Source organism: Panthera tigris, chromosome B4, assembly GCF_018350195.1.
Source record: "Panthera tigris isolate Pti1 chromosome B4, P.tigris_Pti1_mat1.1, whole genome shotgun sequence".
Taxonomy (NCBI): domain Eukaryota; kingdom Metazoa; phylum Chordata; class Mammalia; order Carnivora; family Felidae; genus Panthera; species Panthera tigris.
In genome coordinates this window covers 25,634,003-25,652,629 of record NC_056666.1, presented here as the reverse complement: position 1 = coordinate 25,652,629, position 18,627 = coordinate 25,634,003, and the positions used below count along the sequence as shown (strand labels likewise).

General features: G+C 38.0%; 1 protein-coding gene across 5 annotated transcripts in view; it reads left to right on the top strand.

Moving 5' to 3' along the window:
* The window catches only part of MPP7 (membrane palmitoylated protein 7), a 277,391-nt gene that overhangs the window by 146,906 nt on the left and 111,858 nt on the right, over positions 1 to 18,627 (top strand). For all 5 annotated transcript variants that reach the window (XM_007092740.3, XM_042991295.1, XM_042991298.1 and 2 more), the window contains exons 4-5: positions 11,624 to 11,701; positions 14,317 to 14,397. In XM_007092740.3, the coding sequence (XP_007092802.1) occupies positions 11,624 to 11,701; positions 14,317 to 14,397 (159 nt within the window). The remainder of the gene's footprint in view (positions 1 to 11,623; positions 11,702 to 14,316; positions 14,398 to 18,627) is intronic.

Sequence of the window (18,627 nt, the reverse complement as noted above, 5' to 3'; positions counted from 1 at the left end):
TGAGGATATTGAACCACCCTTTGATCCCTAAAACAAGTACATTTGATTATGGTGAATAATCTCATTAATATATTGTTGCATTTGGTTTGCTGATATTTTGTTTGAAGATTTTTGCATCTATAGTCATTAAGAATATTGGTCTTTAATTTTTTTTTGTAGTGTCTTTATTTTGGTATCCGAATAATGTCCTTGTAGAATGAATTTGGAAGCGTTCCTCTGTCTTCAATTTTGTGGAACATTTTGAGAAGGCTAGGTTAACTAGCCTAGTTAACTAACTACATTAACTCTTGTTTAAATGTTTGCTGGAATTCACCATGAAGCTATTATTGTTGTTACTGATTCAGTTTTGTTACTAGTAATTTATCTCTACAGATTTTCTATTTCTTCCTAATTCAGTGTTGGAAGATTGTATGTTTCTAGGGGTTTACCCATTTTTTCAAGGTTGTCCAATTTGTTGGTGCATAATTTTTTGTAGTAGTCTCTTATAATTGTTAATATTATATTACTTATGTTTATATTATTTATATATAATTAATATTCTGAATAATAAATAATTTTGTGTTTCTGTGATATTGGTTGTAACTTCTTTCATTCTGACTTTAAGTCCTTTCTCCCTTTTTTTTTTGATGAGTCTGACTGAAGTTTTGTCAATTTTGTTTATCTTTTCAAAGAACCAGCTTAGCTTCATCAATCTTATCTATGTTCTCTTAATTTCTATTTCATTTATTTACACTCTGATTTTTATTATTTCCTTCTTTCTGCTGGCTTTGGGCTTTGTTCTTTTTACCTAGTTCTTTTAAGTATAAGGTTAAAGTGTTCATTTGGACTTTTTCTTGGTTCTTAAGGTAGTTCTGGATCATTATAAACATCCTTATTAGAAGTGCTTTTGCTGTGTGGCAAAGATTTTGAACCATTGTATTTCCATTTTCATTTGTTTCCAGGTGTGTGTGTGTGTGTGTGTGTGTGTGTATACACACATTATTTTTTACTCTTTGGTGTCTTCGTTGACTGGTTGTTTAGCCTCCACTTTGTAGTTTTTTCAGTGTTTTCTTGTAATGGATTTCTAATTTCATAGCATTATGGTCAAAAAAGATGCTTGTTATGATTTTAGTCTCCTTGAACTTTTTGAGACTAGTTTTGTGGCTTAACGTGTGATATGTTTTGGAGAATTTTTCACATGCACTTGAAAAGAAAGTATATTCTGTATATATCTGTTAAGTCCATGTGGTTGAATGTGTCATTCAGAGCCGTTATGGATTTTCTGTCTCAGAGATCTATCCATTGATATAATTGGGGTATTAAAGTCCCACAGTATTTTATTATTGTCAGTTTCTCCCTTTATATCTCAGTATTTCCTTTATAAATTTAGGTGCTCCTGTCTTAGGTACATAGATATTTACAGTTGTTATATCCTCTTGTTGGATTGATCCCTTTATTGTTATGTGATGTTTTTGTCTGATTACACTCTTTAAAAACAATTTTTTTTTTTTAACATTTATTGACTTTTGAGAGACAGATTGTGACTGGGGGAGGGGCAGAGAGAGAGGGAGACACAGAATCTGAAGCAGGCTCCAGGCTCTGAGCTGTCTGCACAGAGCCCGATGTGGGCTCAAACCCACAAACTGTGAAATCATAATCTGAGCCAAAGTCGGATGCTTGACTGAGCCACCCAAGCGCCCCTGTCTTATTGTTTTAAAGTCTCTTTGTTTTAAAGTCTATTCTGTCTGATATGGGAATTGCTACCCCAGCTTTTTTTTTTTTTTTAAAGGAGGCTTGACACACAGTGTGGGGCTTAATGCAGGGCTTGAACTCATCACCCTGAGATCAATACATGAGCTGAGGTTAAGAGTCATGCTCTTAACCAACTGAGCCACCCAGGGACCCCTTAATGACCATTACTTTGAACTGTTCGTTAGGTAGATTCCTTTTCTCTGTTTCTTTTAGTTCTTTCCCTCAAGTTTTATCTTGTTCCTTTGTTTGGAGCATGTTCCTTCGTCTCCTTATTTTGTCTCTCTTGTTTGTTTCTATGTATTCGGTAGGTCAGCTACGTCTCCTGGTGTTGAAGGCAGCGGCCTTATATAGAAGGCATCCTGTGGGTCCAGGAGCACAATACCCTTTGGTCACCAGTAGCAGGCACTTGTGGCATGTCCCCATGTGGGCAGCATGTGCCCCCTTTGTGACTGGGCTGTGGCTGCCGTAGGCACACTGGTGGGCAGGGTTAGCTCCCAGTGCAGCTGGCTGAGAGTCCTGGCTGCAACTGCTTTGGGCACGCTGGTACACATGACTGGCCCCCTTTCTCCAGGACAGGAATTGTTTTAGAGGGTGCTGGTCCACTGAGGCTGCCCACCTGGTTTGTCGGAGCAGGAGCTGCTTTGGAGGGGCACCTGCTAGGGTGGGCAGATCTGGTGGGCTGGGTTCACAGGGAGCGCCAATGCAGGGCAAGCAGCGCGAGCAAGGTAGATGGAGACTGGCAGAACTGACTCACTCCGGTGTCTGGCCAGCTGGCTGGTGGAAGGCAAGAGAAAGGGCTCCCGCCAACACTGCTGTTCTGCAGAAGGTTCGTAGAGATTCCTGCTTCTCCAGCACATGCTATAAAATAAGTCAATTAATTTCCTTCATGTATAACCCAGGTGATTTTCAAACCGCTGCCTCTGGGCTGGGTCTCAGACTAAGCAATATGGTGCATTGGCCCTTGAAAGAGTGCACTCTTGGTTTCCCGTAGCCCTCTGGCTCCCCTGTGGTTGAGTCCTGATTTTCAGAGCTCCCACAGTTAAGCACTGCTGACTTTCAAACCAGGCTTTATGGAGGCTTGTCTTTATGGGGCTGATTTCCCTCTCTTCTGAGAGAGCGTCTTCATGCTTGTAATATCCCTCCTGGTGGGTCATGGGTCTGGGGATTTTGTTTCCAATGTATCTCTTTCCCCTATCCTTCTTCATGTGGCTTCCCCTTTAACTGTTGATCTGTGGAAGATGTATTTTGCCAGTCTTTAGATGATGTTCACAGTGAGTTGCGTCTTCTGTAGTTCTAGCGTTGATGTATCTGTGAGAGGTGAGCTCAGGATCTCTTCCCCCACCATTTTCCCAAGATCTTTCCTGTGGTTGGAGTTTTTGCCCACAAAGCCCAGGAATCCCAAATTGTGAAAGTAGCAAAGTGGCTGGCGATTTTGCAAACTCACCCATCAGAAGCAAATAAAAAGGCTTTCTGAAAAGATATACCATCAACCTAGGATTTAATCTGACACCGCTTGGAAGATTTACTAACAACCCCAGATTACAAAACATTTGAGAATACAGTCTACCCTCAGCTACAGTCTGCAGGCATCGCAAATAGCAAGATTAAAAGTTAAGCACTCTATGTAATACAACAATTTTATAAAATAAGTATGCTTAAATGATATCAGCTATAAAGAAGGCTTTAAGCATAAGAAGAACATGAGGTGCTAGGAAAAAAAGAACAGAGATTTGTAAAAAGAGTCCTATTTGAACTATACAAATAAGATGCAGAGTTATTTTAAAAAAAAAAAAACACTCAAAACACTCTGTGAGGGGCACCTGGGTGGCTGTCAGTTAAGCATCTGACTTCGGTTCAGGTCATGTTCTCACGGTTTGTGAGTTCGAGCCCTGCGTTGGACTCTGCACTAACAGCTCAGAGCCTGGAACCTGCTTCAGATTCTGCGTCACCCTTTCTCTGCCATTTCCCCCATTTGTGTGTCTCCTCTCTCTCTCTCAAAAATAAATACTTGAAAAAAACACTGTGTAAATAAGTTCTTTAGAGATTAGACAGTTTAGGAGAGCAAAGTGTGGAAGATAGATTTCAAGAAAATTCCCAGAATGCTGGGAGACGGTTAAGATATCCCAACTTCGTTTTTCACGGAATATGGGTAGGTGGCAAGCTTAACCCAAAACCCTTGTGGCAGAAAAAAGGGCTAAGAAGTTTTTCCTTACTCTAAATGTCAAGAGTATAGATAAAAGTATAATAACAATATTGGCTCAAAGAAACAAATTAAGAATACAGAATAGAGAGCCCAGCTACAGATAACTTGTGTATGGGAGTTTGGTAAGTAATATTACATATCAGTGGGAAGAGATTAAATGGTGCTATCCTTTTGGACATAGATTAAGTTAGAGCTCTTTCACTATACGAAGTCAAACTGTAAAACTTTAAAGAAGTCACAGCAGAATCTCTTTATTAGGACAGGGAATATTTTCTTTAAGAAACAAAATGCGCAACCATATAGAAAAATCTGGATGTCTTTGGCTATGTTAAAGTAACTTATGTGTGCCCAGGGCCACCGTATTTTTTAAGGTAGGGTGGACAATTGGCAAGTAGTCCAAAAAAATGTAATAGTTTAGGTACAACAGAAGTTGATTTCCTGCTCAGCGATCATTTAGAGGGATACGTCAGATTGAGGTGTCGCTGTCCTCTGTAAGGTCTTTTGGGGACCCAGATGCTTCCATCTGGTGGCTTTGCTGTCATTTAAGGCCTTGTCATAGTCTGCAGGCAGCTGGGGGAGGGGGAGAGTATGGAGGAAGCATCCCAATTTCTTAAAAGCCTCAGCCTGGAAGTGGCACTTAGAACTTCCCTGTCGCGCTTGATGGCTGAGCTGTAGGGGGAGGGGTGGAGGGTGGACATGACAGGAAATGTGGCTTCACTAGGCAGTGGCTGTCTAGCTACAGTTCTTCAACGGCTGTGGAAGAGGACAGTTTATGTTGGGAGCAGCTGTCTCTGACTCTGAAACTATTGTGAAAACAGAACTCGGAAATTGGAGAAGATAGACATTAAAGCCATAGGGAGATTCCATTTCCTATCCATTTGATTAGCAAGATGTCTGATAACACCAAGTGTTGGCAAGGGTCTGGGCACTCAGGAAACACTTGACGACTGTTAGGCATCTCCCACAGTGCAGGGAGGAGTGGTGTGAAAAGGCATTCAATAACAAAGAGCAGAAACAACCACCGTGTTCTCAGTTTTAAAAAAAAAAAAAAAAAAGATAGGGAAACTACTGTTTTTTTTGTTTTTGTTTTTAATGTTTAGTTTTGAGAGAGAGAAAGAGCACAAGCAGGGGAGGGGCAGAGAGAGAGGGAGACAGAGAATACAAAGCAGGTTCCAGACTTTGAGCTGTCAGCACAGAGCCCGTTGTGGGGCTCGAACTCATGAACTGTGAGATCATGACCTGAGCCGAAGTCGGATGCTTAACCAACTACGCCACCTGGATGTCCCATGTAAACTACTGTTAATTAGTATGACAGAATATTATCGAGCTGTTAAAATGGATGAATGACATATACATGTATCAAGCTAGATATCTCAATGTAGTATCGAATGAAGAACCCAGTTGTTGAGGAAACAGTGCCATTTATGTACAAAAATAGCTTTGATGAGCACTGGCTGTATACGGAAGTGATGAATCACTAAATTCTACTCCTGAAACCAGTGTTACACTATATGTTAACTAGAACTTAAGTAAAAATTAAAAAAAACAAGCTTATGTTTATCAATGTGTATATGTTGAAAAAGATGAAAATGCATATGGGAATATATCTGTCAGTGTCAACATAATGTTTCGTTTCCTTGGCAGAGAGGAAAGAGGAAGGGACAGAAAGACGGGTCTGTAGCCTTATCTCTTATGAATTACTTTAAGAGATATTTGAAGCAAATATGCCAGGCTAATAACGCTTTAATTTTGATGCTGGGTATGCAGTGAAATATATTTGCTTTATTTTCAAAAAACGTTTAACGTATTTAAAATAGAACATTAATAATTAAAACATTTCAAACATTTTAGAAGTTAAAGAATGGGAAGATGTGGTGTATATATACAATGGCATATTAGCCAGTCCTAAAAATAATGAAATCTTGCCACTTGCAATGACTTGGATGGAGCTAGAGAATTATTAGGCTAAGTGAAAGAAGTCAGTCAGAGAAAGACAAAAACCCCATGATTTCACTCGTATGTGGAATTTAAGAAACAAAACAAATGATCTCAGCTGCCCAGCTAATGGGCAGTGAATGAAACAGGGACAAATACTATTCTCACTTGCTTGAATAGGTCAACTGAAGTTTTCCCTTTCTGTGGTTTGTGTCCTCATCTTTCCCAGGCTATTACCTTTCTAAATAGACGTACACTCTTGCCATATATTTTTTAAGTTTAAGTGACGTACACTCTTGCCATATATTTTTTTTTCCATACTGAGTATCTTTCTCCTAGAACGGGTGCTTGCTTTAGTCAGTGTTTTGTGAATGAACGAAACTCCAGTTAGGGTAGTTTGCCTTTTCTTTCGTTTTCTTATAATTTGTGCGATGAAGTGTTAATGACTGAAGGGTTACGAAGGGCTGGATTACAGAAAGAAGGAATGAACTAAGATGAAAACAGAAAAATACTAGAAAACAAAAACAGTAAAGCTAATCTAAAAGGTAGTTCTTTGAAAATACAGTGAAATCAATGTTTGTTAACTAACGGAGGGATAAAGGGTAGAAATAGAGAAAGCGTGGATACAGCAACTAAGAAATGGTGCTAAAGAAAATGTGTAATAGAGGAAATTCAAAGACTCGCAAGAGGCTATTTTGCTTCAGTGGATTCAAAGAGAAAACGAATAATTTTCTGGAAGATGGTATTTCTTAAGACCAGGAAAAAAACGAATAATTTTTCTAGGAGATCGTGTTTGCCACAACTGACAATGGAAAAGATAGAAAAACCTACATGGAGAAATTGCCTGAAGCCACCCAGAAGAAATAAAGTTGAGGGATAAAGCTACCCTCCAAAATATGTCAGATCCAGCTAGTTTCTCAGGGGAATGCAGTAAAATATTTCAAGAAGAGATCACTCCAGTAGTATTGAGATGTTTTCAGCCCATATAAAAAGATAGAAGCTTCCATAGTTTTAAAAAAAATGAAGTTAGTAGAATATTGATATCAAGACCTAAGAAAGACAGGACCAATGGGGAAAAAAATAACACAGCCTCAGTCAAGAATATTGATGGAGAAAGTCTAAATAAAATATTAGCCAGTGGATTCCACAGCACATTAAAAGATCAATATATCCTAATCGAGCAAGGTTCACCGTGGGAATGCCAGGATGAGTAGTAGTTTGAAATCTATGAATAGAATTCCCATATTACCTTGCCAAACAGGAAAAACAGTATGGTTGTATCTAATGGAAAACGTTTTGTGAGATTGAACATTAAATTTTTTCATATATATATCTTAAAGTTTATTTATTTTCAGAGGGGGGATAGGCAGGGCTGCAAGAGAGAAAGGAAGAGAGAGGATCCCACCGAGGCTCTGCACCCAGCACCGAGCCCAACGAGGGGCTCCATCTCACAACCCCTGAGATCATGACCCAATCCTATGCTTAACTGACTGAGCTACCCATGTGCCATGAACATTCATTAAAAAAAATAATGATAATAATAATATAACTCGTGCATGGGTATTAATTTCACATGATACTATGGATCTATGGCAGTGGAAAGCCAGAATTCATCGCATATTAAAGACAGGGAACAAAGCATTACCCCTCATCAGTTTTAATAATTTTATTTTTTTGGAGCTATTGGCCAAGAAAATTCGCCAAAAGAGAGAGTAGTGCTATAAAATTGGAAAGAAGGACATACAGTTGAGCACTGTGGCCTCTGTTCTGTTGATGTTTTTCCAGCTTTAAATTTCCTCTTTCCTAATAAAATGGGTTTTTTTGGAGAAAGATTATTATTTTTTAAAAGAGGATCCTCGCCATTAGTAGAATATTTTTATTTATTTATTTTAAACCCTACACAACATAGTTCTGTCATTCCCAGCTCCTCCTGGCTGGCATTGTGTCCCGTGGATCTTCTAATACTCGGAACTCTCTCTTCTCCGTGTTCCAAATACATGAGGTAGCTGGGTGGGGGGTGGGGTGCGTGCAGTGCTAATTCTGGTTTGGCCGCTTGCTGTTAACATAGAGAATCCAACTACTGAGCGGTTGTTTTCACTGCTTTTTAATATTCATAATAGAAGGCAGGAAAAGGATTTTTACAGCTGTGGTTTATTTAATACCATTTGGGTAACCATGATTGGGTTCTTCCGTTTACCTCTACATGTCACTGAGACGTTTCAAACAAATAATTGTGTTGAGATTAGTCAAGATTTATTTTATACATTTGCTGTTGAAGCTTCATTTAAAACCATCTCTGTGATATGTGTACAAAAATTGTATTATTGACACCAGATTCTCTTACAGAAATTAAACATTTATTTTCAAGATGTGTGTAAATGAAGGTAATTACAGCTTTCCTATAAGAATTGGTTACATGTAGAAATGGTTTTTATTTTAACTGACTTTTTCTGATGTAAGTATAATTACAGAAGACGAACCCTTGCGGCCACGTGCATAATCACTATTTAGTGGAGCATAAATGTCTCCGTTTTAAAACGTCCTTTTTTCTTAATAGTGTATTTTAAATATTTTAGCATGCCATTTTTTAGGACCTTACTTTTGAATAATTGCCTGTTTTGCTATTGTATGAAACTAACCAGTCTCCCCTTTTCGCCAGTCTTTTTTACTCCTCTTTTCTTTCTGCAACTCCTTCCACTTTTGCTCTCTTCTTGTTGTTCAGAGGACGAAAACGAAGTATGCTTTTATTGCATGGCTGAGTCTGCAAAGGGAAGTGTTTAAGTTAAAATAAATGAGATTTTGTAGGTTTGGCAATACATGATATTTAGTAATTAGATGCTGTGTCTGCGGTTCTGTTTGTCTGTTGGATTCCAGAATGTTAGCACTCAGGGAAATTGACTAAACTATATCAGAGTGAATTTTTCTGGTGTGTAAAGGTGAATTACAGAGCACTTAACATAAAGCTGTGCCATATCATTCAATATGAAAGCCACTAGCCTCATGTGGGCATTTAAATTTAAATTAATAAAAATTACATAAGATAAAAAATTCAGTTCCTTAAGTAAACTAGCCACAGGACAAGTGCTCACTAGCCACATGTGGCCGGTGACCAACCATGTTGGGCAAGCAGGTACAGAACGTTTTTTTTTTAATTTTAAGTAGGCCCCATGCCCATCGTGGAGGCCAACTCAGGACTTGAACTCACAACCTTGAGCCTCATGAGATCAAGAATCGGATGCTTAACCGACTGAGCCATCTAGGTGCCCCCAGAATGTTTTCAATATCACAGAGAGTTCTGTTGAATAACCTTGGGGTGAAGTTTATACGTCTTACCTGTTTATTATATTAGTATTTAAAACTCATTTTTGTTTTTCATTTTCTTCCTGGATATTATAAATACCAATAAAAGTCAATTATTTGGGAAACAACGGACAACTTAGAACTACTTAGAATAATTTTTACTTTCCTACCAACTTAATTTTTAAAATTCTGTCCTGAAGTGAAACATGTATCAACATAGGGTTACCGGCAGTTAGAAATTCTAGGAGAAAAAAAAACACAAAAAAGAAACTGTAGGAGAACATTTGAAAATTCTTGATAGAATACAAAGTCCCAGGGTGGGCAGGGTGGGGGCAGGTTTTCATATCACTTGGCTGAAGATCTACAGAAGATGATGTGGGAAGAGGGGCTCACAGGTTTTAAAAGACACTCAGAAGCAGCAAAGTAAGTGGAGAAACAATACATTTATTTGGGGCATGTAATTTTAGGCTGTGATTACAGTAGTGTATCAATATAAATTAATCTGGAAAACCAAAGAAATGTTGGAAAGAAAAAATAAGGGGAGGGGTGCCAAGGGACCATCCTGTGGTCATTGGAAACAGCCATTATTATTTGTCACGTATCTGCCCAGCCTCCTCTCTGTCCTGTTCAGCCAGCAGTGAACGAGGTCCGTGAGAAAGGCAGAGGAATGTTAGTCTGAGAGGCAGGCTTCTGGAGCAGTGAAGAGCTCGGACACTAAGCCAGGTGGCCTGACCTTTAAGTCCCAGCTCAGCTGCTTCTCTGTGGAACCACAGCACATTGCTTGACTCCTGTGTATCTGCTCATCCGTAAAATGGGATGCTGTTGCATTCTGCCTCTTACTATTCTTGTGAGGGTTAAGGAATTAAAATACTGAACTCCCTGAAGACTGTATTACTGATAGTACTGATCACTGTTATATAGGGAATACAGACACACGGTAAGTCCCTAGTAACTATGAGCCTCTGTATTTATTATTACAGGGAAACAGACATTTAAACGAGTAGTTGCAATAAAGCTAGGCGAGTCTTCCGAGAAGGGTAGGTTCAGCATTCTACGATAGTGTTTGTTGAGGTGACTGAATTTTTGATACTGACTTAAGCAAAATTAATTCAGCTCTTAGGTGGGACGGTTTTGTTTTCGATCATACTGTAATAGTTTCTCACATCAAATCTTGCTCCTTCTATAGCTTGTAGTCTTAACACAATAATTTGTTTATTACCCTACCGTGATTAATATTTAAATACTCCAGTATTTCAAGCAAAACTGTGGCCCTGATCACTGGTAATATCATAAGTGTCAAAATTCTTTCCCTGATACTTTGCATCGTGGACCAGCTTGCCAAAAAGGTAATAGAATCCTCTCTTAGCAGTAGCATCTGGCTAATCAAAATAAAATCTATCTTCCAGACATTTTACAAGAGAGTTTGGTTAGCTTTCAGTATAATTAAAGAGTATATTACTGGATACCTAAGAGTGTATTACTTGATACCTATTAAAAATGGGAAATTCTGAAGTGCAACTGTTTTTTATATATAGTGAGGGGCAATTTCTTCAAGTGTAAATGAATAAGTAGAGGCTCAAGTAAGTTTTCAAGTATAACATTTTAAGGGCACCTCTGTATGAGCTGAAATTGATCAAACTGAAATCAATCAAATGCTTTGTGTTTGTCAAAGCATCTTTCATCTCTTGATAATACTCGTTTTTTTGTTTGTTTTTACAGAACGCTGTCTTATAATGCACTAAACTATCTTCTGGCCTTTTAGTATCTTGGGTAATGATGGGAAATGAAGGACCAAAGTATTTATTATTTAACAATATAATTTTACTGGTTTTACAGTACAGAAAATTATTTAAGCTTAATAGTTATGAGACGTGTCTCTCTAGCTATGAGAACTCTCTTTGTTTCTTAGAAGTTTGACCCTGGGCGGGGGAGACGTTGACAATTTGGGGGGAAAAAAAGACTCAAAGGAACAGCATGCTCAGGAAGGCGTTCCCAGAGTGCTGACCACTGGCCCCCACAGTGCCAGCCCCCTCGCTCTTCGTGGTTATCACAAACCAGCCTGGCAGGATGTAGCTGCCAGCTTATCACTTTGCTTTAATCATAATTTATGTTTTTAGCAGGAATATAAATTACAACCAATACTTAAGGTATTGAAGCAATATGTTTTAGAAATTACAGATTTTATAAAACTAACAATTATTCGGGGGAAAAACTAAGGTTTAGCTTTTCTGTGAGTCCTATTTGATAACGATTTTTTCCCCCATTTGACCTCATGTTAGAAACACTGGACCAGAGATGAATGATGCCCACATACCTGTCATCTCTAGGTGTATCGAAACATACAGTTTTTGTTTAGAGAGTCGAGCGGATCAGTTTTCTTGGCGGTGATAAAAATCTTACAGTATCTTCCTGTTTGCCAGCAGGTGAACTTATACTCGCTTGTTTTTCTTCCAGATTCATGAAAAACTCCACTACTATGAGAAGCAGAACCCCGTGCCCATCCTCCACGGCGCAGCGGTCTTGGCCGATGATGTAAGTGTGCCTTCCTGAGCTCCCTGGGACATGGCTCCCTCGGGCCTGGCCGGGACGGAGCTCATCCCGGTGCAGACAGACGCGTGTGATCCAATGAGCGAAAACCAGAAGAAGCTGCAAACGTTTCCAAAAGTCCTGTCATCACAGAGCTTATGCTGATATTATGCTGATTTTCATTCACTCTCCTGCTCTAAAAATTTTGCATTGGAGATACCATCTTGTTCTGCCTTGGTAACTACGTAACAGAAATTTTAGGCTCTAACTCTCCCGGGAGAGAGAAGCTGTCAGCTATTAGCGTTCTGAGAAAAGTCACAGGCAGGAGGAATGCTTTGGAGAAATAAAGACAAATGAGATATGTCTATTGCTGACAGTGCTAAAAAAAATGACAGATACTCGTATAGGAATGAGGCATATGAAATACATAAAAAGACAGGATTGTTTTTAAAATGGATTATAAAGCATAGTAATGATTTATGGATATTAGACCTTTCCAAATTACCTTCATAACCAAAAAATAAATTTTAGAAGCAGTTGGCATTGATGGAGTAGTTAATTTCCTGTGGCTATAATTTTATTTTCGATCTGGGGGAGGGAGCTAACTTGCTGTTTCTTACTGTTAACTTTCAAACTCGGATGAATTGAGAGCGCACCTGGATAAACTATAAGACACCAAAGCTGCACAAGAAATTGGTTGCGGGTGAAGGCTCGTCTTAGTGATGTCCTGTTAACTTACCTGTTGCCTTTTAAACTTTTTACTTTGTCGTGATAAAACAAGCAGTAGTTCACTTGAGTAAAATATCAGGGCCATAAGTATAATTTAAGAAAACCAACCACCTTCCGAGGTTGATTTTCTTATATATATTGTATCTCCTAATTTAGATAATAAAGCATATGTAATAAATCTCTCAGATGTTTGCTGCCTGGTGAGTCCCCAGCCTCCCTTCCAGGTTTATCCAGAGATTACAAATTATCGGGATGTTTCAGTGTATGTGTTTTATGAGGCGACTTACTCCTGTGCATCGTAGAACCAAAATTTTTGAAGTGAAGGTGTAGATAGAATTCTACAGCTGTAAGCTATAGTTGCCACTCGAGAAAGTCTTAAAAATCACCTTAAAGACATTGACTCTTGAGGGTTTGGGGAAGTATTTGTTGATATCCAATGTGATTGAGGCCCAATCATATTACAGTATTGCTTTTAAAAAAAAAATTAGAGACTTATACAGTAAAATGTAGCATTTTCTAATTCATCCCAGCAATATATTTAAATTTTTAAAAAGTGACTAAGGCATGCAAAGAGCCTTTCATGCCTTTTTGTAAGTTAGCGATTATTTCTAAGAATTATTTTAACTTTTTACCTTGGAAAAGTAAAATCACTTTTTGAAATGTAACCAGGGAATTTATCAATTTTATCAGATTTTATTTTTTGTGTATAATTTATATTATGCCCTTCTTTTAGAGAAAAGTCCTTTTCCAGAGATAAGAACAGCTCTTTTTAAAAACCTTGGTGGAAACAAAAAGAAATTTCATGCAATTATCTTAAGAACGGTTTTTAAATGAAAATATATGTACATATTTTGAATTCTTTACTGAGTATTTCACAATTTTTTTTCTTTTTTTAAATTTCTTTCTTTTAATGTTTATTTAAGAGAGAGAGGGAGGGGCAGAGGGAGAGAGAGAGAGAATCTCAAGCAGGCTCTGCTCTGTCCGTGCAGAGCCCGATGCAGGGCTCCAACCTCACAAACCATGAGATCGTGACTTGAGCCCAAATCAGAAGTCAGATACTTAACCAACTGAGCCACCCCAGCACCCCTGTAATTTTTTTTTTCTATTTGTTCTTGCTTTTCTTTCGAAAATATATGATCCTTACCATACCTGAAATGGAACAGAATGCTGATAGGAACATCTCTAAGTGAAGAACATGAGACAGGTTCAAGGTTCTAACCCTTTCTTTAGCTAGAATCATCTACGGGCATTCTCGATCATTATAGTAGAATACAGTCAGCATTTTTGGTACCAGAGTACTTGTCAACCTATTGTAAGTCATTTTACGATTAGCCTGGTTCCCATTTAACGGACTTCTTAGTCTGTGTAGGTAAACATAATAAAAGTTTCAGACCATTTGCTCTATTAGAGACATTCTAGTTCTTTTTCACTTCAGCTCTAAACAGCAAGCTACTGTGGATTTTTGGAAACCCTGTGGGTTTCACCACCTCATTCAGAAACTTTTTTTACATTTTTTTTCTTTTTCTTCCTTTCTCTCTCTTTTAAAAAATAGTGTCAAAGCCTGATCCAGTCCTTTTTACAAGTGGTCCTTTGTTTGCATGCAAAAGACCATTCCTTAAGATGAAGTGCTGGGATTTGCCCTCATTGCAATAAATCAGAAGGTGATCTGGCTGATAGGATTTTTTTTAGTTATACTCTCAGCCAAGATCCCGGGCTGGGACCTGGGCTACCAAGGGCCTAAAAAGAGGAGCAGTGATTGATCGTCTGTTTTCTTTCATGCTGACTTTTCCTTAATCACTGGAAAGTGGCAAGATAGATTCTCATTTGTCACACATGGAGCTACACAGTGCTCTTACTAAATGCTCTCTCTGTCCATGTGATCTCCCTTGCAGCTGGCCGAAGAGCTTCAGAACAAGCCATTAAACAGTGAGATCAGAGAGCTGTTGAAACTGCTGTCAAAACCCAATGTGAAGGTGAGGACATGTAATAAATTATCTTCCAGAAGAGCCACTTTCTGAGACTTCAGATGAATTTTGTTTCGAGCATCAATTTTCAGCAAATATCTTTTCAAATGGTGCCCGGCATTTTAATAACCTAAATTCCATTAAGGACAAAGAGTTGAGCGTTTGATGATAATGTGACCAACTACAAAATACTTTAATTGGGAAGCTCAGGGTTTAAGTTGGTGAATGTAATGTCACTTCAAGATCAATTTCTCATTAAATGAAGGTAAGAGTACCGAATACAGAGCCTATTAGTGGTTTTGTTCAGGTTCATTTTACTTGGCTACTTGATGGTATTCCAGTATATTTGACAACAATGTTTATTTTCCTATAGGATCATTTTTGCTTTCCTCTTCCCTCCCTTCCCTGTCTTCCCCGTCTTCCCCATCTCCTCTCTCTCTCTCCTGATTCATGTTTTAATATATGCTACCATCTTACAGAGCAGAGCAGTTTTCCAATATAAAATATTAGGAAAATATTGGTAGGCAGATTTCAGTTCTCCCTACCATTTTTTAATTGAAGAATAACTGACATAACAATATTGTATTCGTTTTAGGTGTACAACATCATGTTCTGATATTTATATATATTATAAAATGGTCACTGTAATTAGTCTAGTTACCATCTGTCATGATACAAAATTGCTACATTATTATTGACTGTATTCCCCCTGTGGTCTACGACATTCCTGCATCTTATTAGTTTATAACTGGAAGATCGTACCTCTGAATCTCCTTTATGTATTTCACCCCTTCCCTGCCATTTTCTTTCCAGCCGTATCAGTTATCTTTCCTTCAAGGGTGGTTGGTCAACAGAAGTCATTTAAAAATCTTCCTGTTAATTCGAAGGTCATTAATGCACTAAATCCTATAACGTGTACATTTTGGACTTGATACTCCTGCAATTACATGTGAAGTATTTTTCCATGAGTGAAAATTACGTATGGACAATGTGATTAGAATGGCAATTTCTATTATCTATCTATTGTTTATCTTACGACAGTTTCTATTAAGCATACGTAGGCTGTCAAATGAATATTTCTGCATAGATACCAAAAGTGGTTTTTGCCTTCCTTGAAAAATCTCCTGTGGAACTGTGCTATAATGGTCTTAAATTGGTAGTCAAAAAAGATAGTATTAAATAAAAGATGAAGCGAAAACATGCACAAGCCATAATTCCTAATCCCTGTAAGTAAAATAAGTACATGAACATATTGTTAAAAATTAATGGACCCTGATTAGTAATTTGGAGTCATTGACTTGTACTGGTACAGAGGAGATTGAATTTTAGTTCTGAAAGAATAAGGAAATTAAAGACACAGTGTTCAGAAAGGTGAAGAGCTCAGAGTAAGAGATTCATAGGTAGAGAATTTTCTGAAAATGTCTTCATTTGGTCTCAGAGTACACATGAGAATTTAATATTGAACCAGAAAATGATGAGGTTAGCAATGGAAGGCTTGTTAAACTCCTACTTGAGAGTGTTATCTTGGTTTGAGTATTAGAAATCAAAGAAGAATGTTTCTGACAAAAACCAACAACATGATTTGATATTCAAGAGTGTTTGCAATGGAATAGTTAATAAAATATTATACTGGATGGAAACTGGTATTTGCCTTGAGAGGGAGGTATGATTTTAGATGGTATTCAGCACCATTGGCTACAGCCTTATAATTGGATATTGAAACTTTGTCATGGTGAAAATATTTTAGATGAAGACTTTTAAAACTTTTTGTAATTATATAGCCATGTGGTAAAAGAATGGGTGGGAAGTCAGATTGAAAGGTGTCTTTTCAAGAAGTTATGTGTAGGAAGTGGGTAAGATTGCAGACACATGACGTCACGATTGACAATGACAATTTCTAGTTAGCCAGTCTTGGGAAAAAATCTTCCGTCCCATTTTGACCTAACATTTAACATTGATTTCTTTGAAATCATTTATATTAACTACCATCAATTTGAATTTCACTTTTTATAGGTAATTACGGTAAGAAGTCGTTTAGTAAACTAAAATATTTGCTTGTCTTTTTTTCAAAGCAGAAGCAAGGTACAGTAGAATATGACAGGTGTCCATGAATTATAAGTTGAACCAACAGTTTTAAATATGAAAAATGTAACTCCCAGATGTTAATTTGAATACTGTTTTTAATTTTTTAGTGGTTAAGAGAAATAATTATTTGCTAGTTAAAGATGGCTGTTCCACTTAAAATACTTAGCGCACAGTAGTGAAAAGAAGCCTGAGGTGTACCTCCAAAGCAATAATGATGTTTATAAACAGACGCGGATATATACAACCAAATATATAGCCACTATGAGAAGGATACTGCGTGTGTCCTACAGATCTGCCAGCTCTTTTTTGAAAAGTTTTAAAACTTTCTCTGATTATTTATAATGTTGCCAGAGTCAGATCTTCATTCATTCATTCTCAAATGTCCCATGCCTACTCTGTGCCAAGCCCTGTAGATAGAACTTGCAGAAGGTACATGAAGGCTAATGCAGCTGACAGGAGAAATGTTGGGTAAAAGGATGCGTAGAAATACTGTGGAACACAGAGGAGAGGGGTGATAAATCTAAATTTGGGAAGTGGGGAGGGGGCTCAAGAGAACTTTGCAGAGGAAGTGACATAGAAGTTGAGCCCTGAAGATTGGCTTCGAGGTCACCAAAAAAAGGAAAAGGAATGAGAGATGAGTCGGGGGGGATGTGAAAACCGATGTTTTAAATAAGGTGAATAGCGTATGAAATCCCATCAAGTAACTTGTCAAGTTTGAAGACACAAAATAAGTTCAGTGTGGTTGAGCAGTAGCTTGTGGCAGAGGGGAGGGGGCGGGAGTTCAGAGCTAGACAGGGGATCCTTTGAGTGGCAGGGGGCGGTGGGGGGGGGCATATATGTCCTGGTTGGCCCAGGAAGTCTGGTTTGTGCCTATGGTACCAGCATGATTATTAATAGCCTCCTTCCCATTCTTTTGTTTCCTTCTTTAGATGATAAATTAACATGGCCACCCTTACTGTGAGCATCTTAAAAAGTTTGGGTGTCATCCTAAGAGCAGTTGGAAAGCCACTGAAAGGATTTAAACAGGCAGGCGACACAGTCGCTTTCGTGTACAGGTTCTCAGAGTGGAAGGGGGTGGTAGGGTGGGAGAAGTGGAATGCTGAATGGAGGAAGGCCAGCCTCGAGCCTGAGGAAGTAATCCAGGTGAAGCACGATTATGGCCTTAGTGAAGGATGTGAGGGGATGGCAGTGGGGGATGGGTGGAACTGGATGTAGCTTCACTACGTGGTATTGGCACAACTGGTTGATTATTGGGGGGAAAATATATATATATCTAATGTGTATTATATATAATGTAATACATAATGAATTCCAACTAGATTAAAGATTTGAGTATAAAAATTTGGACCATAATCATGGGATCAAGAAGAAACCTTAATAACCTCAGGAACAGAGGGACAGATAGACACCCACACACAGGAAACGTACAAAAAAAAAAAAAAAACCATGAATGAGGTTAGAAGAAATCGTTTATTTATGTAAATAATTCACATTGGTCTTTAATAAGGTGTGATAATTTATTACTTTGACTCTAATTTTACTTTTTACAAGGGACTTGATGAAGACTTAAAAATAGGACATTTTTTGAGACTATGTACTTGCATTTCTAATTCAAGCCATGAAGAAAGTAGAAGTTCCTATTTCCATTGTTCCGTTAGTGAAGATGAGCATCATGCCGTATGTTTAGTGACTTTTTATTTTGTCCGTGAACTGTGTGACCTTTCAGGAATAGCTCCTGTCCACTGGCTGCATTAATTTTCCTTTTTTGCATGCAGAAATATTACATATATATTTTCCCATTATAAATAGAGTGCATTACTTTTTGTTTTGTGCACTTTTAACATTTTGATGTTTTGTGGACTTCTGTTTGGAGTAACAGTTATCTAACTTCTCTCTTAGAGGTGGATATTTCTGTTTTGTTTTGTTTTTTTTTTTTCTATTTAAACAGCACTATAATGCACATCTCTTGTATACTTCAGAATTTTATTGGGGATATAAATTGTTGGGTTAAAACGTGTGTATATTTGAAATTTCACTAGTGATTGCCAGTTGTCCTTAGCAATGACCTGGACAGGTCCTCTCAGCATACATTGCCGGCCTCACACGTGAGAAGGTCCTTTGCTCCATGCCCTTGCAAGCCCTGTGCAATTAATG